Below are 25669 nucleotides of genomic sequence, written 5' to 3'. Positions count from 1 at the left end.
TACGCGCTTTATAAAGTGGCGCAGGTTGTGCAATATTATAACTGTAGTGCAAGTTTACAGTGAGGTAATTGTACTTATAAGTAAACAGTTATATAAGGAGCACTTGATGGACTGATTTAGTGTTTAGAGTTCTTGGGATGAAACTGTTTTCTAAACCGCGAAGTCCGTACAGGGACTAAAGCGTTTGCTGTGGCTCAGGCAGCGTCTGCTTCATGCTGTGTACCGATAATTCTCTTTCCAATCAGCTGCTGCTGTGATTTCCCACTCAGATACAGTAATATAAATACTCTGAGTGGTGCAGTGAGAGTAATGTGGAAAAAGATGATCTGCTGTGGCAACCCTTAACGGGATCAGCTGAAAGAAGATGCAGTGAGAGTTACAACGCTAAAGCAGTTATGCTATTTGGAATACTATGGCTATTCCCTGGACCATTATATTGCTGCAGGTTAATTACAATCAGATGCATTACACTAATAAACAATATGCAGTTAGTTTCAGTGTATTTATAAAGCCGCGCCAGGAATGTGGATTTAAGAAAGAAAGGGTGATCACACAGGAACAGTAGCACTGCTTTGACGCTGGGTGCCGCAGTCTGCAAAACTGGGCGGATAAATTGCGTACGCCAAGGAATGAGTTACCGTGGAAATGTGCGTGGCTTTACGCCAAGTTTAGGTTTTATACATCGCGATTTGAGCGTGGAAACGTTCGTACGCAACATTTCTGTGCGTACGCACCGTTTCTACATGAGGCCCCAGGAGATTGAGCTCTGTGCAGTGGATCCAAGAAGCAGCAGCAGCAGCACTCACCATCAAACTGCCATGAAGCTTATTATGTAAATAAAGCATTTCAATATACTCATGGCCATAACTCCTTATACAGTATGTAATTGTTACTATTACCATAGTATGTTCAGACTATTCTACAGTTCAGGGCAATTTGGTGCAATGTTGACACCATAACAGGTCTTTGAATAAATGTAAGAATTCCTCACTTGTGTGCAAGTATTCAAGTTGAAGTTGAGGCGTACTGTCATGTCACACATAGTACACGGTGCACACACACCATATACAACATACACCAAGCAACACTCCTTAGCACCCAACATGTTTTACATAAATTGTGTCTTTCTCATTACTGTGTTAGCATAAAAGAGCAAATTTCCAAACATTTGTTTTCCAAAGAAATTAAATGTTACGTAGTAATTTCCATATTTCATTAAAGAATGGAGCATATTAAGTAACAGGCCACTTTTAAAGATAAAGCACTTGATCACTTTATAGATGTACAGCCCAGTGTATAATCTGACAAAGATAACCAACTGCTGCTATGATGAATGACATAATGAGCTCATGGAATCAGACTGATTAACTGAAACAGAAATGGCTGTTGGAGGACTCAGACTGCGCTAAAGGGTGAGAGTGTGGTCAGTCTATGGGTAGGGATGCTCTCTGAGTCGACTGGTGCAAATGCCAATGGCCTTGTAGTGTTCACCAGAAGGGAAGGCATGATAAAGTCAGCTCTTAATTGATCCTGTTTGTCTTTCTTTGCCAGGGGTGTTATATACTGTATGTCCTGAACACAAGACAGCTGGGTGTTAATAATACGTATTTATCTGATAAGTTTGTTACCAATGGGACATTTTGTCCTTTTAACTGCATCTTGTTGGAATAAACTATAAAGTATCTGTTCTTCATTTGGGTGGAATATTATTACAGTTTTTGTGCTTATTCTTCACAGCTTCAGAAACATGGTTTCAGTAGCCAGCCCCGAGACTGTGGACAGATTGTAAGTATTTCTCACAGATTTTGCCCCGTTTCCTTGAATTTCACAATTGGCCACTAGGGGGCACAGCACAACCCCCAAAACCTTGACACAATTCCACGGGCACCAGTCCTGGGTCCAACCCTTCATTTTCTAAAAAATAACTTCTTTATACTAACAAGGCAAAGCATTTCTTTTCATTTCTTCCTCTCCTGACTGGCAAGCTTTGTTCTCCTCCTCCTCCTCCTCCCGGCTCCGACTCCTAGAGTGAGGTGAGGTGGCTCCTTTCATGCCAGGACCCAGGAGTACTCCTGGTGCCAGAACAATACAACCAGGAAGTAGTTTGAGGTCAGGAGGATGTGCCATTAAACAAGGGAGTCCTCTACTGGCAGCACATCCTGGCATTACCTGGGGCACCCAACAGGGCTGCCCTTCAGAACCACACTTGCCATGCAGTGCTAGGTATGTCCAAACCAGGGTCATGCCAGAGGAGCATTGCCACCTATCATAGTGAAGGAACAACTGATCTTGACAGGCAATCTCCCTTTGTCCATCCATTGTATCTGTGTTCCAACGGGCAAAGAAATAGGAAGCATCTATCCTTGCCGTCCTTCCATAACATAAAGGACCATTCCCTATCCCAGGTGAGATTCCAGTCCATCCATTACATCGATTGCACACCTTAAAGACATGCATGCCAGAACAACTAACTATAACATTGTCAGTGATTGTATTTGTTGGTCTCAATGTAAAAGGACTTGTGTTCCATCCAGAGTTGTCGGTGCTGATGCATCAGACTCTGGTGTTTCACAAAGTTGACTTTGAGCAAGTATGGACCATACTGCATTAATAATAAAACAGCTTTCATATTACAACTGTACACCGGTAGTGCCACTGCATTGCAAAAAGCCGATGGGGTTTAAGGTCCTGCGTGGGGTTTTCTTCTTTTTGGCATATGCTTTCTTCAGGTGCTTCGGTTTCCTCTCAAAGAAATGAAGATTAGGCGAACTGGTGATGTATGAGTGTGTGTGTGTGTGTGTGTGTGTGTGTGTGTGTGTGTTCACCTGTGATGTACTCGCACTCTGTCTAGGGATTGTTCTTGGATTGCGTCTGATGTTTGTTAGGGAAGACTCCAGTTTCCCCAAACCCTGCTCTGGATAATCAGGTTTAGAAAGTGGATGTGGAAGTTCTTATTTACACATACATTCTCTGTTACAATACAGGATACTTTCATATACGCATATTAAGAGAATAGAATATTTTTCTTATTTTTTTAAATCAAAGGATCCCACTTTTCATTCTGAAACTTGATGGTGGATCCACAAAAATAACTTTTTTACTGTGCTTATGCTATGCTTATAGCAGGGCCTGTGAAGAAAACGGAGGAAAGGCTGTCAGTCATTTTGTAACACGCAGGGTCATGGGGGGTGCTGGAGCCTGACCCAGCTGGCATAGGGCACGAGGTAGGAACAAACCCTGGCCCATCACAGGGTGAACACACAGCAAACACACTCACAGACCAATTTAGTATTGCCAAGTGTTGAACTGTGGGAGGAAACCAGAGCACCTGGAGGAAACCCACATGCACACAGGGAGAACATGCAAACCCCACACTGGGGGACCCAGGATGGGAACCCTGGTCTCCTATCTTCAAGGCAGAAACACTACCACCACACCACCCCTTCCTTTGTGATTAATGTCAACCAAAGAAAATGCTGGTGCAATAGTTCTCAAAGGTTCGTATCTTACCCCTTCATGTTGTCAAAAAAGTCTTCAGTGGTCTTATGGAAGAACAGCAGTTCATCTCTGATAAGTGTAATGCAAAGTCCACTCCGTAATGCACTTTTCCACAAGTCTTGAGATGGCTGGTGTGTGTTTAGACTTCCATGGCACAGCAAAAAACCAACTGGGAAGGAAAACAGTTTGGCATTAACTGTGACCCAAGGCCTAGGAACACTTAGTCATGAATGAAATTCCTAAGCAAACTCTGTACGCCCCCTATTTCTCAAACGTTGCCATTGTATATAACATTGCTTCCAAACAAAAGAAGGTGAAATTAATTCAATAAAGTTTCATTCATTTGATTTTATGCAACTGAGGATACCATTCATCCATCCTCTAAACACATTTCGTCAGTGACACAGAGAAGCTGGAGCCTTTCCCAGCAAGTAAAGGGTTCAGGGAAAGCAGGGCCTCTGAAGAAAACTAATAGAGAAAAGTCAGTCAGTCATTTTCTAACCCGCTAAGTCCTCAACAGTGTTGTGGGAGCCTATCTCAGCTAGCCTAGGGTGCAAGGCAGGAACAGTCCCTGGACATGCCACTAATAATAATAATAATTCTTTACATTTATATAGCACTTTTCTCACTACTCAAAGCGCTGTCCACACAGGGAGGACCCGGGAAGCGAACCCACAATCTCCTTACTGCAAAGCAGCAGCAGTACCACAGCGCCACCTGTGAGGATAACTAGGCCATTGCAGGCTGAATCCACAAACCAGGGCCAGTTTAGCGTCACTAGTCCACCTAACCTGCGTGTGTTTGGATTGTGGGAGGGAACCTGAGTACCTGGAGGCAACTGACAAAGTAAACTCCACACAGGGAGGATCCAGGATATGAACCCTGGTCTCCTTAGAGCTACCACTGCACCACTGGTGCTACTGCTGAGGATACCATGACTTGTGCCATACTTCATCAACGCCTTTAAAAATCATAACAAGAGCAGTAACTTGAGTGACAGACTTATCACGAAGGTTCAAAGACTTACTGATTATCCACCGTTCCATTGTCTCCATAGATAAGTACTCACACAGCATCTACAGAGTGGAAAGAAACAAAATTGATGAGTTAGCACTTTTCATTTAAGATTTCATTGTTTTTTTGCACATACTCTCAGCTCTCACATGATGCTAATGAATATTCATGTGTAACCAGGTCATTGTAATTGCTTCAATAATCTGCTCCATCTTATATCTCAGAATGCCTCTCATCTTACACTCCAAATCGTAACCTTAGATCATTAAATGCGGGTCTGCTTAGAATTCCAAGAACTAAACTTAAGAAGTGGTGAGGCGGACGGCCTTCTGCTGTTATGCACCTAAAATCTACAAGAGCTGACTGATAGAAATTCACCAGGCTGATATGGTGGAGCACTTTAAAACACTGCTGAAAACACATTATTTTAACATGGCTTTCTCAGAGCTACATTTTAGTTTAATCCTGATATTCTGCATATGTATTTAATTATCATTATTATTCATGGTGGCTTCAAAATCCGTTCTAACCCCTACTTTCTCTTCTCTAATTTTTCTGGTTTTCTCTGCTGGCGATCTGCACCACCACCACCACCTGATCAAAGCACCGTGATGTCCCTACTGTCACGCTTGGCTCACAGATTTGCACAGAGACACAGGAGGTTGTAGAAAAAAAGGAACTTTATTCAAAGCACTGCAAACAAACATTTGTCTTTTTTCAAAAGTTTAAACATGCTCCATGACAAGTCAGAGATCATAGGTCCACTAGGAGCAGAGAATGTCTGAGAGAGAGATAAGGAGAAGCAAACAATCAATTTAACAAACTGAAAGAAGCCCTTGCAGGCTTTTTAAGAAGGCGGAGCACCGCGCGAGAGGCAGATTACGCGACAGAGCCGGCCAGAAAGGACAGGAGGAATGTGAAGGTAGTCTGTCAATGTCTTTTTAGGGGTGTTCCCAGGGGCGTCTATATTCTCTGGGGGTGCGATCAGCTTTATTCACGTTTCCGTGAATCAAGCGATCCTCCAGACCAGGTTCAAACAGACGTGACAGGACATCAGCATTAATATGCTCAGAACCAGGTCGATGCCTGACTATAAAACCGTAAGGTTGTAAGCCCAGGAACCATCTCATGAGACGGGAGTTTCTATCTTTTTGACGATATAACCATTAAAGTGGAGCATGATCAGTTACTAATGTGAACTTTCGTCCCCATAAGTAATAACGTAGCGCTTCTATAGCCCATTTAATCGCCAAACATTCTTTCTCAATAGATGAATAATTGCGTTCTCTGGGGAGTAATTTCCTACTCAAGTATGTGATAGGGTGTTCTTCCCCATCAAACACCTGGGACAGGACTGCTCCTACTCCGAATGCACTTGCGTCCGTCTGTAGTATAAAATCTTTAGAGAAATCATGATTTCGCAACACTGGATAAGAAGACAAAGCTTTTTTTAAATCTGAGAAGGAACGTTCGCAAGGTTCTGTCCATACAATAGGTCGTTTTTTTCTTCCTTTAGTAAGCTCTGAGAGAGGAGCAGCACAAATTTGCGAAGTCAGGGATGAATCTTCTGTAGTAACCCGCTAGCCCCAGAAAAGTGTGTACCTGTTTCTGCGTTTTAGGATGTGGTAAGCGAGCACCTCTTCTATTTTTCTTAATTGTGGACGAAGTAAACCCCTGCCCATGGAGTAACCTAGATAATGAGTCTCAGACATACCTAGTTTACATTTTTTAGGGTTAGCAGTCAATCCAGCTTGACCGTCATCATCAAGTTCTTCCATGTGAACACATTCTTCTTATTTGCCAGATTTGGCACCGTGTGACTTCCACCTTTTTGGAGCGCTAAAAAAAACATCTGGGTGGTCGTCGATTCAAGACAGATGATGATGTGAAGAAAGCGGTGCACGAGTGGCTATGAGGACGAGACAAACCCTGTTATTCTGCTGGAATCCTGGCACTGCCAGGCAGGTGGAGCAAGTGCATTGAGAAGGGCAGAGACCACACTGAGAAATGACATGATCAATTTGGTTAAGATTCATTCCATGTTCTGATAAATCCCGTTTTCTAACTTTAGCTTGACTCCCCCAAAAACAAAAGAGTCAAATTTCTCGTACAAATGCATACTAGGCCAATAAATGTGATTCTGATAAGCAAAAAAAAACTGAAGGGAAAGTCATAAAAAAAATGAATTATGAAATGTCATACAACAATAACGTACAGTGTGAAAAAGCAAATGTGAAGGGGGGCAATAAAAGGCGTCTTTCAAAAAACTGAAGCAAACAGAGATGGAAAAGTGGAGGAACAAAGAGTGGTCACCTTGCTTAATTATTTAGCTGAACTTGACTGACTGATTGAATGCTAGACAGATGGCCGCTGTCCTCTTGCACTTCAGTTTATAGAAGATGATTAAGCACAATCACTTCTTCTTCTTCTTTCAGCTGCTCCCCTTAGGTGTCGCCACAGCGGATCATCTTCTTCCATATCATTAGTGTGCTCTGCATCTTGCTCTGTCACACCCATCACCTGCATACACTCTCTCAGCACATCCATAAACCTTTGCTTAGGCCTTCCTCTGTTCCTCTTCCCTGGCAGCTCTATCCTTAGCACCCTTCTCTCATTATACCCAGCATCTCTCCTCTGCACATGTCCAAATCAATGCAATCTCGCCTCTCTGACTTTGTCTCCCAACTGTCCCACCTGAGCTGACCCTCTAATGTCCTCATTTCTAATCCTGTCCATCCTCTTCAGACCCAATGCAGATCTTAACATCTTGAACTCTGCCACCTCCAGCTCTGTCTCCTGCTTTCTGGTCAGTGCCACCTTCTCCAACCCATATAACATAGCTGGTCTCACTACCGTCCTGTAGACCTTCCCTTTCACTCTTGCTGATACCCGTCTGTCACAAATCACTCCTGACACTCTTCTCCACCCACTCCACCCTGCCTGCACTCTCTTCTTCACCTCTCTTCCACAATCCCCATTACTCTGTTGCTCATGTTGATTTTTTAAGCACAATCACTGCATTGACTTAATTATCTCATTTTGCAGCGACCTAAACTCAGCCATCAAAATGCTTTGGGTTCTTTTAGCATCTTCTGACATGTGATTACAAAAAAGAAGTATTGAGAGATTTGTAAATAACCAGCATGTTTTAATAACTCACAACTCCTCCAGTATGTACTGACACCATGCTAGCATTTTCATTGTAAGGTGCCAGAATGATATTCAAAACAATCAAATAAAAAAATGCTGTCTTTTACATTTTAAAATGAATCATTCTGGAAACAGACAGATAGTGAGAAAAAAACTCACACAGTATTAAAATTACTTTCATAATCTCCATTAAAGCATGTGGATTACTCTGCACTCAGTGCCTTTGGCGATAGCTTAAAAGTGCTGACACTCCCAAATAATGTGCCATCAAAGACAGGACAGAAACTGTCAGAGCGTTTCGGAACTTGATAAGCTAAAGCGCTCACTTGGTCTTCACTGAGGAGATGAATGCCATTGTTTGTAAGGTTTGTCTGTGCTGGGATTTGCTCAAAGTGACTTTGAGAGTCTAGCAAAGTACATTTTTACTTATGTGAATATCCCTGTATTTAAACGGTGTGAAGTTGTAGAAGTTTGGATTTTAACACATATGAATTATATATTAGAAAATTAAACAATCTAGATGAGAAAAGGCCATTGAGCCCAGCACAGCTTGCCAGTTCCAACTAGTTATCTAATTATTCTAAAAGTTGAGTTTTGAAAGTCCCTAAAGTCCTCCTGTCACTTATTCCAAGTGTCTGTGGTTCTTTGTGTGAAGAAAACGTCCTACTGTTTGTGTTCAAGGTTCTTTATTTTCCATTTGTGCATAAAACCAACAGTCAAGGCACATTGGAATTCTTGTGCAGAGCTCTTTCAGAGTCACAGTAAACATTTTTAAAAAATGGAGCTTTCAGAGGTAGCATTGAAGGAGAGAATTAAAACAAAACTGAGAGCCATGATGAACAATGCTACACATGCTCTCTGTGACACACCGACACTGAAGAATTTCAGCCAACAAATCATTCAGCAGAAGTGCATCAAGAAAAAATGATGGGGGCTGCTTTGTATCGATGGTAGTGCCTCACTGTGACTGTGACTGCTCTTTTATTTTAAAACAAGTTATAGGATTTCCTTTTGTTTTAGTTATAACAGACTGTATTAGAATGGGGATGCTGCAATTTGTGATAATATTACTCAATATTACTCAACCTACTGTTAATATGCCTTATATATTGTGGTCTATGGCCAGCTTGTCATCCTGGCCAATACCCCCAGGCCGCCAGGTGGAGCTCTGCCTGCAGCATGGAGGTGCCCTGAATACCAGCAGGGAATCCTGGACGATGGAGTTTTCCTTTACAGCCCTGCTGGATACCACAGGGGACAACAGAGGAGGTATGTGCCCTATAGCCCGGAAGTACGTCGTAGGCAAAGCAACAAGGGAAATGACGTGCTTCCAGGAGAACTTTTTATCTGACCCGGAGGTGAAAGAAAGTCACATGTACTGAAGGATTGGAAACACTTCTGGGTCAGGGACTATAAAAGGACTATGGGAGATCCCAGACGTTGAGCTGAGCTGGGTGGAAGGGTGGCAACGCGTCTGGGAGTGAGGAGGATTATTGATTATTGTGTATTGTTTATTGGAGTATAGTGGAGTGGAGGGTGCTTTGTGCACATTTATTATTAATAATAAAGTCATTTTGGACTTTTATCTAGTGTCTGACGTGGTGTCTGAGGGTTCAAGGGAGCGAGAGCGCCCCTATCTATCACAATACATATATTGAGAAAAGTTTGAAATTATCTGACCAGCAATGTGGGAGATACACATTGAAATACATATACTGGAATTTAGGCTAATTTTCAGCTTTAAATAAAACATATCTGGAGCACTGTACCAAATACTGTATATAGTACGCCAGGATTCGCTGAATTTAACTATTGCATTTCTTACACATCCAGGCTATCCTTGACATTGCCTGGTTAAATGGAATAAAATTCAAGTTCATATATCTGTGTGGCAATTTCCAAGGTCAACACCTAGTATAATTATAATAGACAAATAAAGTATTATCTATCTATCTATCTATCTATCTATCTATCTATCTATCTATCTATCTATCTATCTATCTATCTATCTATCTATCTATCTATCTATCTATCTATCTATCTATCTATCTATCTATTATATAGTGCCTTTCATATCTATCTATCTATCTATCTATCTATCTATCTATCTATCTATCTATCTATCTATCTATCTATCTATCTATCTATCTATCTATCTATCTATCTATCTATCTATCTATACTTGTTGCATGGATTAATATCCATCCATCCATTATCCAACCCGACTATATCCTAACTACTGGGTCACGGGGTCTGCTGGAGCCAATCTCAGCCAACACAGGGTGCAAGGCAGGAAACAAACCCCAGCCAGGGCGCCAGCCCACCGCAGGGCACACACACACACACACACCAAGCACACACTAGGGACAATTTAGGATCGCCAATGCACCTAACCTGCATGTCTTTGGACTGTGGGAGGAAACCCAAGCAGACTTGGGGAGAACATGCAAACTCCATGCAGGGAGGACCTGGGAAGCAAACCGGAGTCTTCTAACTGCAAGGCAGCAACAGTACTCACTGTGCTACCGTGCCGCCCCATGGATTTAATATGTTGGAGCATTTAATAATATCCTTCCTATTATATAAAAAGGTTAGAAATTGAGTGAGACTCACCGTGTCACAGGTGGCAGGGTTCAACATGGTAGGCGCAGAGCTCAACAAACTAAGCATCTGTGCATTGCGCCACTGTTCTGCAGGCAAGTTTCGTCGAGGATAGATCTGCTGAAGTGACAGCAGGGCCTCTGTCACAGCCTGGAAAATAATTTAAATAGTGTTATTAATGAAAGTTTCATGGTCCCATTTCTTATCAAATTATGTAGAATATAATAAACCTTAGTGTGTGGTCCAAATTCTTCTGTCATCTTCTTCCAAGGATTTTCATATTCCAGCAACATTTGTCCCAGCCGTGGATAAGCAGAATCACTGAAAGTCAGATTAACATAATATGAGCCATCAAGTAGTTGCCATCATTTTGGCTTAGATTTCTGATCTGCTCACCTGGATCCATTAGACATCTCATGGGCACAGTTGTACATGCCTACCAAGACTTTCCTGTCATCAATGCGAGACAGCAGCAGGATCACGGAGACGTAAGTAATAATGAGGTCCAAGTAATTCTTTGTAAAGTCATAATTTACAGTCTGCAAGGAAAAAGGCCTTAATAGGTATGTTGTCAATGTATGAGGAATGCATTTTATTTGCTATTTGTTCTAGTCTCAAATTGTCTTCTTAGTATCACTCTAACTGTAAACCTAAACTTACTAAATGCATATATAAAAAGTTACGTGAAGTATCATATGAAATGCAGAGAGTGTTATGCACAACTCTGCCAACCACAGAATCAACACAACTCTGTGAAACATCTGCAATATTAATATTAATAATAATAATAATAATTACTGTTATTTATCTACTGTATATAGTTTTTCCCATTATCAAAGTGTTTCAAGTCGGCAGACGACTAATTGAAGCATCAAAAACTACTGGGTAAAAACAACTGTCAATGCGTTATGCAGCAAATAAAAGCCAAAGAATTAAATTTTTAAATCGTGGGATAGCCCAAAAACAATAAAAAGGAATGAAAGGAATTATTCTGGTGTATTTTTTGATACATGTGTTGTAATGTCTAAACAGGAACATGGTGAAAGGTGACCTCCAAAAGAGCAACAAAGCACCTTGACTGGCCTACTCAGAACAGGCACACCAATAGTCAGTCAGGTCACAACTACTACCTGCAGGCTGCGGCCCCAACGGGCCTAAAAGTGGGGAAGTGGTCTGAAAAGTTAAAAATACAGTATTGAAAAAGGCCCACACATTTACCGGAATACTCCACCCAAACAAGATATGTTTTTATAAGTCACTTACCCCATGTAATTTGTAGTGATGGTTGAGAAAAAAATGTAATCTCACGCTTTCATGCAGAACAGAAAAATAGGATTATGATATAAAAATAATACAATGGTGTTGTGATGTAAGATTTTGCATATAACTTGATAAATATTTTGTATGTCTTTATTTGTAATTTAGGCAAAGCAATGTAATTTTAGTGTTATATTAGTGAGAAGCATTCATGTTTACCCCCCCCCACCTTTAGGAATGGGTCTTAAACCAGTATGACGAGTGTTCCTCTGCTTAAGTCTTTCAACCCCTGCAAGAAAGCCAGGCTGCCTACCTGCTAAGCTTTACCTTAACATATGGTTTTGGTGGGTTGCAGGTGTTAAGATGTTCTGTCCCCCCATTGGTCTGAAGTATGGCTGTTTGGAATTGGCTTGGATCAAAAGCTTTTAAGTACCATGACGTCCTATTGGCTCTAGGGGTTGGACAGAGAATCTATAAATCTGCTTGCTTAACCTCACACTCAATCTCTCTTACTAACATCTGATGAAGGATCATCTCACACCATGAACTGACAAGAACAACACAATGAAGAGCACAGCTCGGCAGCCATATTGAGACAGGCATGTGGCCTGTTTTGAATGGAAAGCTGACCACAAATGATGCCTTAATTAGAGACATTTTCAAGTAACAAACAAGACTGTGTGCCACCTGAAACTACACATCACCATTTAATCAGGTTGTATGGTTGCCAATATTCAAATGTACTTTGCATATTTTTATTATTTATGAATATTATCAATAATACATTACTTTATGTGTAACTTAACTCCTGCTTGTCTTTTACTGCACCTAATTGCCTGAGGTTATAGATGTAGAAAGAAATGTGGGGAAAGTTATATACTATAATACGTTATAAACAGTGGTATGTCTGTGAGATTTGAGGCATTCTGACAAAGGCTACATATTAATAATACAAAAGGGGAAAGTAGAGTAATAGAGAGCACTACCAGGACAAAACAAACGGTAAACAGTGCTGTGCAACAGCAAGCAATGTGAAAATCATTTACAGTATAACAAAAAGAAAAAAGACTCATGTTACTCATGTCACAAACTCGTCATGTCAGTTATCCAGTTGTATGCTTAAAATGTGCGAAATACATGCTAACTTGAGATTTTTTATTCCTTGGGTATTTTTCACATTACTTGCAGTTGTACAGTACTGCTAACCATTAGTTCTATTATATCATAAACCTTTTTCTTTACAATCTACATGAAAGCTTGAGATTACATTTTTTCTCAGCCACTACTACATTAGGTAAGTAGCACATAAATAATACATATTATTTTTAGATGAAGTATTCTTTTAACAAAAATATCTTACAATGGGAGAGAAACTGTAAAACTCTGTCAGGTATAGACAATCCAAAATGTAATCTTTACAAAAGAAGGGTTTATTAACAAAAGAGGGAATAACAAGGCAAAAAGGATTTGCGTAAAAGTCATCTTGAAACGCTGTCCAAGATTAGAATCCCATCAACACAAGAACAAAAGAAACCATGAAAACCAGAAAAATTAAAAATAACAACACTGACTTGTAAAGTTCAAACACCAACTCAGTGCTCCAGGGCTGGGCCTCACTTTTGACTGTGAATATTAAGCCAGAAGGAGGACCCCAGCAGTGGTGACGTCCAGATGGCCTCACCCACAAAGCACATAGAATAGGAGCACATTTGACTCTTTGAGGGCTGAATATTTTTTTCCAAAAGCACACGATGCACTGGTTTCACACATAAATCAACATAAAACATCTGTTGCTATGTGCTGTGGCTGCTGTTGGCGCGTGTTCATCATCTCTGGCAGCAGTAGCTGCCAGAGGTGGGTAGTAACGAGTTACATTTACTCTGTTACATTTACTTGAGTAACTGTTTTAAAAAACTGTACTTCTACGAGTAGTTTTACTGCATCATACTTTTTACTTTTACTTGAGTACATTTGTGAAGAAGAAACGCTACTCTTACTCCGCTACATTGGGCAACACTCGACTTGTTACTTTTTTTCTATTTACACATTAGATATGCTATATTTTTGGCAGAGAGAAGTCACCAGTGGATCTACTGCATGACTGTTTCACCAATCAGACTTAGCAACAATAATCACATGACTTCCCTTCACCAATCAGACATAGCAACAATAATCACATGACTCCGTTTCACCAATCAGACGTAGCCATGCAGTCACATGACCACACACAAACTTTCTGCGTCTGCAGCCTGTGAGAGACTTTTTAGTCATGCGGAGCTCCTGTTCACTGCTAAACGGTCACAGCTTCAATGCAAGAACCTTAAGAGCCAACTCCTGCTGAAGCTTAACCATCACTTCACTGAGTGAAGAACAAGAACGTTTTAGCCAAACATGCACAGACACAGACAGTCACGGTAAAGTGAGATTTCTTGTACATGCAGAAGCTGCCTTGTAAGTGAATATGCAGTATTATACTGTCAGTGTACAGTATACCTTGTGCACTGTTCAGACATACATGTTACCTACTGTAGGTATTGGCTTCAAAAGCTTTGTTGTGAAAAACTGAGATTTGGAACTTTGTGTTATTTGTGCATCTTTATTTTGTAAAGATGTTATTTATTTTTACTCATTTTTTATTTTATTATTTGGAAACAGCAGAATTTGCACATTATTTTATATTTTTGTCTGTCTTATTACAACATTTCTAAAAAATAAATCATTTATTATTGTTTTCTCTTGGTAGAGTAATATGTATTGCTCTACTTTCCCCTATTGTATTATTAATATGTAGCCTTAGAATGCCTAATCTCACAGACTTACCACTGTTTATAAGGTATTATTGTATGTAACTTATCCCCACCTTCCCTTCTATATCTATAACCTCAGGCAATTAGATGTAGTAAAAAGACAAGCAGAAGTTAAGTTACAAATAAAATAATGTATTATTGATAATATTCATAAATAATAACAAAATGCAAAGTACATTTGAATATTGGCAGCCATACAACCTGATTAAATGGTGATATGTAGTTCAGGCGGCACACAGACTTGTAGTTACTTAAATGTCTCTAGTTAAGGCATCATTGGTGCTCAGCTTTCAGCCACGTGTCTGTTCAAAATGGCTGCTGAGCTGTGCTCTTCATTGTGCTGTCTTCATCATCACAGGTTAGCAAGAGAGATGCTTCTTTCAGATGTTGGTTAGTAAGAGAGAGATACTGAGGTTAAACACATACATTTATAGATGTTCTGTCCAACCCCTACAGCCAATAGGACATCATGGTACTTAAAAGCTTCTGATCCAAGCCAATTCTAAACAGCCATACTTCAGACCAATGGGGGAATTACAAATAAAGACATACAAAATATTTATCAAATTATATGTAAAATCTCACATCACAACAATTATGATCAAACAGTTACTCAGTACTTGAGTAGTCTTTTCACCAAATATAGGGTGTCCCACTCGGGAGTACAACTTTAAAAATGCGAATTACTCTGCAACGCGTGCATGTATCATCATGACAACAAGGTTCAAAATATTCCTTATTTAATGAAGAATTGATTCTGTGTCATAAAGAGGCGGGCACTATAGCGGGCGCCGCTACGGGGCAACAGGACGGGGCAACGTGCCATACCTCTCATCCCAGTATGGAAGAGATCCGATCGTTTTTTGGAGACAGGGTGATCTCGAAAGGTTTGTGGCCACCTCGATCGCCCGATTTAACTCCCCCAGATTTTTTTCTATGGGGATATTTAAAGGGCAAGGTTTATGCAAGCAAACCGAGGACCATCAAACAACTGAAAGCAAACATCGAGTGTGAAATTGTTTCCATCGAGAGTGACATGTTGCAGAGGACATTCTCAAATATGGAGCGTCGCGTTTCCTTGTGCGCGGACGTTGGGGGAGGACATGTTCAGCACCTTTTGTAATGTGGACTTGTTTTCCACTAAATACAGGTCTGTTCAGTTCTTACAGCTCGCCTTTACGTTCACACGTTCGCGAGTAATTCGCATTTTTAAAGTTGTACTCCCGAGTGGGACACCCTGTACTTTTTTACTCTTACTTGAGTCGTTTTTTGGATGACTATTTTTTACTCCTACTTGAGTACAATTTTTGGCTACTCTACCCACCTCTGGTGGCTGCACAGGGGTGGCTTGATGGCCAGCAGGAATGCACGGCAGGCCGGCTACCTCTCTGTCTTGGCACAGCAGGTGGTGGCAGTCACAGTGTGACACAATATGGCTTGTACCTCTCGTCATCATAAATGGTGGTCCTCCTTGGCGAACGCTGCTGTAAGTGTATCAGCTACACAAATGTGTTCAGCACCACGATCAGCTGGGGACCAGTGGGCTGATGCTGGTACCTCACTTTCATTTTCGATATCCATTTCCAGATCCCTTGCATCAAACTCAGATTCCAGAAACTCAGAGTGTGATTCAGTGGTAATACGTAAAACGTCAATAGAGTATTTTGCTTTGCACATTTGCTTTAGTCTCAGCAGATGTTGATGCCATTTTAGAGGCTGTTTGCTCTTCACTACTCATGCAGGTTAAATCAACAAAGCTACTTGACTTTCCTTCAATCAAAGAGAGTCGAACTGAAAAGTAAGGGCGAGTTTTGTCTCAGTTTACAGCCGATTACCATCCTCTACCCCTGAATTTCGACAAAAGTCAACATCAGCCTTGAAACAGTTAAGGAGACTGAATACAAATTATAAATAATTCATAAATCTAAGGAGTAAAATGAGTAACACATTAAAAATAGCTCGCCTTAAATCAGCACCCCATCACAGGTAATCACATTTCAGTTTAACTTTGTCAAAAAGAAATTAAATGGAACCAAGGAATTATTTGACCTCTAAAACCTCCTAAATATTATCTAAATAATTTTTGTGAACATTGTAAGTAATTAAAAGCATTAAGATTGTGACCCTGTTGACGATGCAGAGCTGGCTCATTTTCTCTCTTATTCTCTGGATTAGCGGGAAGTTCCAAACTGGCCATATGTGGCTTTGTACTCTGATGTAGTTTCCAGATCTTATCTTAGACTGTAGGTCACAATATTTTTAATTAAACTTTAATTATTGAATTATTAAGATGGATAAAATAATTTAATATTTTGTCTGCAACAAAAAGATAAACCTCATGCAAAATAAACAAAATTGGCATTACTTACAATATCAAAGAAACACTGGCAAGCATCAACTGTATTCAGAAGCTCATATACATGGTCCTGCAGGTGAAATAAATCACAGATAAATCACATGAACTTTAAACAATTTAAATGCAATTTATTTGTAAACATACTGGGGTAAAAACAACAGTTTTTCATCACAGAGAAGGAATAAGAAAGAGCAGATTTTTCCCAAGGATGATTCCCAATGGTGAAACTTGAGTTCAGTTCCGGGCCTCGGTGGCACAGTGGGTAGTGCTGCTGCCTCGCAGTTAGGAGACCTGGGGTTCGCTTCCTGGGTCCTCCCTGTGTGGAGTTTGCATGTTCACCCGTGTCTGCGTGGGTTTCCTCCCACAGTCCAAAGACATGCAGGTTAGGTGCATTGGCGATTCTAAATTGACCCTAATGTGTGCTTGTTGTGTGCCCTGCGGTTGGCTGGCATCCTGCCCTGGGCTTTGTTCCTGCCTTGCGCCCTGTGTTGGCTCCAACAGACCCCCGTGACCCTGTAGTTAGGATATAGCAGGTTGGATAATGGGTGGATGGATGGATGGAGTTCAGTTCCTTGACAGCTCAGTGTCTAGAATGTGAGTCTCCTCCTCATGTCCCAGTCGTGTGCATTCAGTAATTAGCTGGTAAAATGGGCAAGTTCTTATTTTATTGTCCCTAACCAGTTTATGTGCCCGAGTTACACTTTATGTCTTTCTATGATTTTTCTCTTCTCTTTCAATTCAAAGGCTCACTTGCTTTCTGCCACATTCAGGGATGAACATTCCTAACTGTAATTTATGAGTTTCGAATTTGCCTCGTCACTCTTTGCCTGTTCATGTACTTCTCATTCACCAACCTTTGGTACTTGTGTGCATTTTTAAATTTCTATTGAATTAAATATTGTTGCTTTGTAAGACATTTACATGTTGTCTCGCATGGCTGTTGAAGATCATCATATATCCTGGCATCATAAAAATAATAATAATAATAATAATAATTCATTACATTTATATAGCGCTTTTCTCAGTACTCAAAGCGCTATCCACACAGGGAGGAACCGGGAAGCGAACCCACAATCTTCCACAGTCTCCTTACTGCAAAGCAGCAACACTACCACTGCGCCACCTGTGAGGAAAAACTCAATCGACCAGGGAAGGAGGTGTCATTTCTTGGACCCGAACCTATGAGGACAGGGCTTCCGATTACAGACCAGCTCTTAAAAATAAATCAAATACAGGAGATTGCCTTAAGAGGCGTTAAGTGGAAGTCAGAAATGGTATTTTTTGTCCTTTTTTTCACTTGTTTATTTAAGTTTATAAATTAAACAGAGTTGCCCAGTTGGCTCCCCAACTATTCCCTTGGATGTTGTGAAGTCACTTGGGCGAATACAATATACACATTCAAATAAAAATGGACTAGTTGATCTATTTACAGAAACATTTTTATTTATTATATCAAAAGAGTCATTATAAAAGTCAATGGACTTACCCTGAACTCCATTATGTCAATAAAAGAGTGATAGAAATTTGTCAGAGTCTTTAGGACTTCAGATTTCTCCTTATGGACAGCGCTCAGCTGTTGCTATTTAAAATAAAAATGAACTAAGAGATTATTACTATGTCAGAAACACACACATACAGTATATTCGGATTTGACTTATTGTAGACAAATGGCAAATTAAAGGATGGTTTTACATACGCTGTTACCCCGATAGTCAACATTGGGGAATTTCTTGTTGATGTATTTCATGGCGGACTCCATACTCTTGTCAGTGAGGAAAGCGGGTTTCTGCTTTGGATCAGAGCATATCTGGAAAAAGATGTTAAAATGCCTTCTTTAATCTCCAGCGTCTACTTGAAAACTGCCTTTTGTTTAACTCTAAAGAGAGATCTTCTGAGGAAAGAACCTGTCACACAGTGTTATTGTACGGTATGGGGTATAGGTAGTGGGGGGCACTGTTAAACTATAGGGTCTTCAACCTATCACAGTACATCCTGTGCTGCCTTGGCATACCATCCAGAACTGGTTTTTGCCATAAGCTCAGCTGTGTTGTGAAGGTTCTCGCCCCAAGTGTTGTTAGTAAATACGACAAATCAGCCAGCAGTTCTCCATCTAACTTGTTCCCATTTACGCCTGTGTGTGTTCACCATGATCAGTCTGGTTAGGTTAAATATTTAGAAGGAAGCTGAGGAGAAAACTGAGAATTACTCTTCCACATCAGGCTACAAGTCATGTGGATAATGCAGGGTTCCATCCTACTTGATGGCATCTCTTGTTGTTCCAGTTCCAAACAGGGATGCAATTAGTGGACATAATAATTTTAGGCCAGTCTCTCTGACATCAGAAGCTATAAAAGTCTTTGCGCATTGATGCTCATTCACCCCAAAATGTCTTCTAGTTTGCCTACAGAGCAAACTGTCCAGTAGAAGAAACAGTCAATTGGTGCCTCTTAAACATCTCAGTTCTCCTAAAACGTATGTTAGGGTCCTGTTTGTGGATTTCAGTTCCACCTTCAACACTATAGTCCCATAATTTCAGAACAAGAAGTTCATTGGAACAGCTGTACTCCCTGATGTTTGTCATTGGATTACTGAAATCCTGTTACTAAAGAAGCAGAATGTAAGACTGGGATATCTACCTTCTGTATCAGCACAGGTGCACCAGACGGCTGCGCTCTTTCAGCCCTCTTGTTTTCACTTTACACTAATATCTGAACTGCTTTGGATAATTCCACAAAAAATGTGAAATCTGCCAATGATAAAATAGTTATGGGTCTCATTACTAATAACGTGATGCTGTCTGGTTAAAACAGTGTGCTCATAACAATCTAAACCTCAACACCATCAAAACAGTGTTGGCGATTGACTTCCTTATCTATCTATCTATCTATCTATCTATCTATCTATCTATCTATCTATCTATCTATCTATCTATCTATCTATCTATCTATCTATCTATCTATCTATCTATCTATCTATCTATCTATCTATCTATCTGTCTGTCTATCTATCTATCTATCTATCTATCTATCTATCTATCTATCTATCTATCTATCTATCTATCTATCTATCTATCTATTATATAGTGCCTTTTATATCTATCTATCTATCTATCTATCTATCTATCTATTATATAGTGCCTTTTATATCTATCTATCTATCTATTATATAGTGCCTTTCAGATCTATCTATCTATCTATCCATCCATTATCCAACCCATTATATCCTAACTAGTCTATAACGGGTCTGCTGGAGCCAACACAGGGCGCAAAGCAGGAAACAAACCTCAGGACACACACACACCAAGCACAATTTAATATCGCCAGTGCACCTAACCTGCATGTCTTTGGACTGTGGGAGGAAACCCACGCAGACACGGGGAGAACCTGCAAACTCCACGCAGGGAGAACCCAGGAAGCAAACCCAGGTCTCCTTACTGCGAGGCAGCAGCGCTACCACTGCTCCACAGTGCCGCCCCATCCATCTATCTATCTATCTATCTATCTATCTATCTATCTATCTATCTATCTATCTATCTATCTATCTATCTATCTATCTATCTATCCATTATCCAACCCACTATATCCTAGCTACAGGGTCATGGGGGTGTGCTTGAGGCAATCCCAGCCAACACAAGGCGCAAGGCAGGAAACAAACCCCGGGTAGGGTGCCAGCCCACCGCAGGGCACACACACACACACCAAGCACACACTAGGGACAATTTTGAATTGCCAATCCACCTAACCTGCATGTCTTTGGACTGTGGGAGGAGAACATGCAAACTCCACGCAGGGAGGACCCATGAAGCGAACCCAGGTCTCCTTACTGTGAGGCAGCAGCGCTACCACTGCGCCACCATGCTGCCCCATCCATCTATCTATCTATCTATCTATCTATCTTTTGGAAAAGCACGGAAAATCATGATGAATATGATGACAAAATCTTAATAACCAAGGTAAAAAAACCTGAATGATCTCAACTCTTGTCACACACATTAGCTTCATCCCTTTCTTCATTCTGTGCTGTCCACCCAGGTGCATTTTCATTGTTAGTTACACTTAAAGGAGCAAACAGGGCTGATTTCATCCCCTAAACTCAGTTCTACTGGCATAGGCTTCTGTCCCCTACAACTCCAAATCGGACTCAGTGGGTTTGGGGATGTTAAAAATTATTACAAATCTAAAACACTGATTGCATCAAGAACAACAGTATACAAAGTGGTAACAACAGTACTGTGGGTCAGGGGTCTCCAACTCCTGTCCTGGAGGACCACCATGGCTGCAGGTTTTCATTCTAATCCTTTTCTAAATGAGTGCCCTGTTTTTGCTGCTAATTAACTTCTTTTGAGTTAATTTTAGTTGACTTGTTCTTGAAGGCTCAGACCCCTTAATTGTTTCTTTTTCCTTAATTAGCAGCCAAACAATAATGAGATACAAAATGAGCCAAAAACAACTGGTGTCCATCATACAATATCTGAAAATAAAGGAGGATGAAGGTTTCAGGAATGCTGATCTGCTCAGGTCCACAAAACATTTGAGCAGCGCTCTTAGTAAAGAGAAAATCAACAGTTTTGTAAATGTCTGCTATTACACAATGAGAGCAGCAACAAGCCATGGAACAAAAGAACGAGTTTAATTAACAACAAAAATCGCCACCTAATTAAGCAACTGGTTGGAGTTTGAGGCCCTGACTTAGCTGGTCTTCTGTCGGCTCCCTCACTTCACTCTTTGGGTGCCATTTAAGGAAAGAAATGAAGCAATTCAGGGAAACAAATCTTAAAAAACAAGTCAATTAAAATCAATTCAAAAGAAATTAGTTAGCAGCACAAACAGGGCACTCATTAAAAAAAAGGATAAGAATGAAAACCTGCAGACATGGTAGTCATCCAGGACTGGGACTGGCCACCCCTGCTGTAGGTGGTTACCCACCTGTTTGGCAAAACAGACACAAAATCCTCTTCTGTGGACATGTTGTTCAGCATGAAGTGTTGTATCTGGAGGAGGACATCACACTCTCGAGTAACACAACACCCTGATGTTAGAACTAACTGTAGTTTCCAGAGGAAATTCACAAACGCTTAGGTTTAGGTTAGGTTTAGGTTTATTTGTCATATATAGGTTAACACAGGGTCAACATACAATGAAATGTGTATGACGAGAAAAACAAGTCACTCAGCCTAGATCCAATAAAGCTTAAAAAAAAAAAAGATTACACAAGCCATATAAAATAAAATGTGTATCTATTAAAAGAAGTTATAGAGCAATATGAGTTGAATGAGCAGCAAGTACAAATGACAGTTATTGCACGGATAATGTTTTATAAGTGCAGATGCATGTTCCAGTCAGTATTCTGAGTGTTTGCAGGTACAGCTTATGCAGGACATCTAGAAGGAACCTGGACCAGACATTTAACAGGGGTGCCATCATGCTACCCACAGTTCTCTTCATTTTCCGTTACAGGATTACATAAGTCTTGGGGCCCATCCTGACCTTACACAGTGCAAGACAAGCACCGGCTCTGAGTGGTCCATCTGTCAAAGATCAAACTCTCTCACAGCACATGAGTTTAGAATTCCTATCTGTTTTCTGGTCCATATAATAATAATATCTGAGGTTCCAGACACACATACACACATACACACATACACGTGGTCCTGTTCTATCTGAATAGAGGAGAGAGAAAGGAGCCTCTGCTGGATGGCTGAGGTCTTTACTGTTTGCTTCTTTTATTTGTTACAAATGTCCTGAAAAATAAAAGACCTGAGCGGTGTTGACTTCACCAACTATTGTAATGCTTTGCAGACTGACCTGAGCAAGTGACATACCAGAATGTCAGACATCCAGTCTTCACTGTACACACGTAGAAGCTGGTGAGCACAGATGGAAACATATGGGTTTTCCGTAGATATCTGTAAAGGTAAAGGCATTGGTGGGCCTTCTTTTCGACAGCTGAGATGTCTTGTGCCTACTTTAGGTCACTGGTAATGGTGTAAAGCTGCTGACACCCTCTCCACAGCAGCCTCAGAGTAAATGCGAGTTCAGTCTTCTGTCTGCTGCCTCCTCTAGTTGGAGTAGAAGGCCATGCCAGTGCACACTAACAGTAGACATAGACACATCGCACACCAGTGGGCCTAACTCCAGAAGATGTGTTTGAAAGCAGGTGTACCTTGCAGAGTCCCATTTGTAAACCTTACGCAGTGTATAATGCTATTTACAAGTCCTTAACAAGTGACTAAGCTGGGACTTTAACCTGCGTCTCTATAGCTGTAGTCGAGTGGTGCAAATCTGTGTATTTTCTCATAGGCCGTTTTCATTTTGATAGGTTCACCATATTTTTCTCCTACTTTTCTGTTTTTTGTGTCTGAAACAGTTCACAATAAGGAGAGGGTGTGGAGACGCTACGTTTTTGACTTCCTGTTCTGCTTCACGACTTTCTATAAACTTCCTTTTTTAGTTGCTTGCTGTGTAAAACTTGATAAAGATGCAGGCAAGCAGACTTTAAGCAGAACATTTTCCAGTATTATTGGATGTCGTATTTTATCCATGTCCTTCAATACTACATCTCGTAGTTTATCATTATATTAATCTACTTGAACAGATAATTAAATCTATGCTCTTTTTTACATAAAAAAATCAGTCAATCAATCATTATAACATTTTAACACTGGGAGTAGAATTGTGTATTTTACATTTTTGAATTTGAATATTTCAGAGCTGATAAGTTTGTCCACACACACCAATAATGCATTTAAAGGCCTCACTTCCTCACCTTTTTAATGTAGTTGGTACGGACGAGGACGCCCCTGCCCCTGTCATTGAGGATGCTAAGCTTCTCTGCCAGCTTCTGTTGATACGCCATCCTTGGAGCTGCCTTCAGCTCAACTGGCTTTAAACGCTGAAGCTCAGAAGAGTTCTGTAGCACCGACCCTCTGATCCACCCTATTGAATGTAGAAAAAGGGCACCGGGCTTGCTCTGGTTTGGCCACTAGTTAACCAGCCCATGCTGCCTTGTGATTGGTTACTTCAGTCTAGATGTGGCTCCCCATTGGTGTTTCACAAGCAGCATCAGAATACTTTGACATTGACTTCTTTAAGCCGAAGTTACTGTTTCCTGTGGGTTTAGTTTCCGTTCAGTTTTTGCATATTGCAGATGGTGGGAAAGATGGTTTAGTATTTAAAACTGGTGGCTGCAGAAGATTTCACCATAGCTGTCAAATAAAAAGAGAACAAAAGTGTTTACTGAAGCCTCTGCTACAAAAGAATACTGGACAGTGCATGGAGACCTCCAGACCTCCAGCATTCTGAGTTTGAATCCAGCATCTGGACATTGTCTGTTTAGAGGGTTTATTATTATTATTATTATTTGGTTTTCAAAAAGCATAATTCTACAATGGTATGCTACTAAATCATACAAATATTAATAACATAACAGATGCAATCATTTACTCCAAAATCAATACAGAGAAAACAAAGAAGAAATAGGAATACAAAGGAAAACAATAAAAACAAAACAAGGGTCAATGCTCATTTAAAAAAATACAAATAGAGAGACATGAGCAAAAGCCAAATCTGACTTTTTAAACACCACCTTAATAAAAGCTCAAGTGTCTGTGTGTTCATCTGATTTCTAAGTCTCCGTTATATGCCAATTGGTATGGTATTCACAAAAGCAAGGCAAGGCAAGCATGTGCAAAAGTCCGCTGATGACACTGCTATCGTGGGCTGCATCAGGAATGGGCTGGAGGAGGAGTACAGGGACCTAATCAATGACTTTGTTAAATGGTGCAACTCAAACCACCTACACCTGAACACCAGCAAAACCAAAGAGCTGGTGGTGGATTTTAGGAGGCCCAGACCCCTCATGAACCCCATGATCATCAGAGGTGACTGTGTGCAGATGGTGCAGACCTATAAATACCTGGGAGTGCAGCTGGATGATAAATTAGACTGGACTGCCAATACTGATGCTCTGTGTAAGAAAGGACAGAGCCGGTTATACTTCCTTAGAAGGCTGGCGTCCTTCAACATCTGCAATAAGATGCTGCAGATGTTCTATCAGACAGTTGTGGTGAGCGCCCTCTTCTACAAAGTGGTGTGCTGGGGAGGCAGCATTAAGAGGAAAGACGCCTCACGCCTGGACAAACTGGTGAGGAAGGCAGGCTCTATTGTTGGCATGGAGCTGGACAGTTTAACATCTGTGGCAGAGCGACGGGCGCTCAGCAGGCTCCTATCAATTATGGAGAATCCACTACATCCATTAAACAGTGTCATCTCCAGACAGAGGAGCAGCTTCAGCGACAGACTGCTGTCACCGTCCTGCTCCACTGACAGACTGAGGAGATCGTTCCTCCCCCAAACTATGTGACTCTTCAATTCCACCTGGGGGGGTAAACGTTAACATTTAACATTATACAAAGTTATTGTCTGTTTTTCACCTGCATTATTATCATTCTTTAATTTAATATTATTTATTGTATCAGTATGCTGCTGCTGGAAAATGTGAATTTCCCATTGGGATTAATAAAGTATCTATCTATCTATCTTTCTATCTGTCTATCTATCTATCTAATGTTTGTGATGTGCCATCTGTTGGAATGAGAAATGAAATGCATTTTTTTTACCACAAATGTTTGGGACATACCATCTGTTGGAATGATATATGTAATGCATTTTAATATTACAAATGTTTTGAATGTACCATCTGTTGGAATGACAAATGTAATGAGCTAAAAATGATTGGGATGCACCATCTGTTGGAATACAAAAAATGCAGTACATTTTATTACAATAAATGTTTGTGAAGTGCCTCTGTTGAAATGATAAATGCAATGCATTTTATTATTACAAGTGTTTGTGATGCACCATCTGTTGGAAAGAAAAATGCAATGCATTCTATTACTACACATGTTTATGATGCGTCATCTGTTGGAATGACAAATTCAAAGCATTTTATTACCGTAAATGTTTGTGATGTGCCAACTGTAGAAATG

At 40.5% G+C, this 25669-nt stretch overlaps 1 protein-coding gene across 1 annotated transcript in view; it reads right to left on the bottom strand.

The window, feature by feature from the left end:
* Positions 1-23658, bottom strand: part of nckap1l (NCK associated protein 1 like) — a 90663-nt gene extending 67005 nt beyond the window's left edge. The window contains exons 1-9 of the mRNA XM_051925028.1: positions 23449-23658; positions 18380-18490; positions 18170-18262; positions 16697-16753; positions 10660-10802; positions 10494-10584; positions 10276-10413; positions 4526-4574; positions 3511-3667 (exon numbers count right to left, since the gene is read on the bottom strand). Coding sequence (XP_051780988.1) covers positions 3511-3667; positions 4526-4574; positions 10276-10413; positions 10494-10584; positions 10660-10802; positions 16697-16753; positions 18170-18262; positions 18380-18490; positions 23449-23538 — 929 coding nt within the window. The 5' untranslated portion in view covers positions 23539-23658. The remainder of the gene's footprint in view (positions 1-3510; positions 3668-4525; positions 4575-10275; positions 10414-10493; positions 10585-10659; positions 10803-16696; positions 16754-18169; positions 18263-18379; positions 18491-23448) is intronic.
* Between the last annotated feature and the right edge of the window lie 2011 nt (positions 23659-25669).

This window comes from Erpetoichthys calabaricus, chromosome 3, assembly GCF_900747795.2.
Source record: "Erpetoichthys calabaricus chromosome 3, fErpCal1.3, whole genome shotgun sequence".
Classification (NCBI taxonomy): Eukaryota; Metazoa; Chordata; class Cladistia; order Polypteriformes; family Polypteridae; genus Erpetoichthys; species Erpetoichthys calabaricus.
Note: the sequence above shows the minus strand (reverse complement) of the source record. Positions and strands in the feature narration are given on the sequence as shown.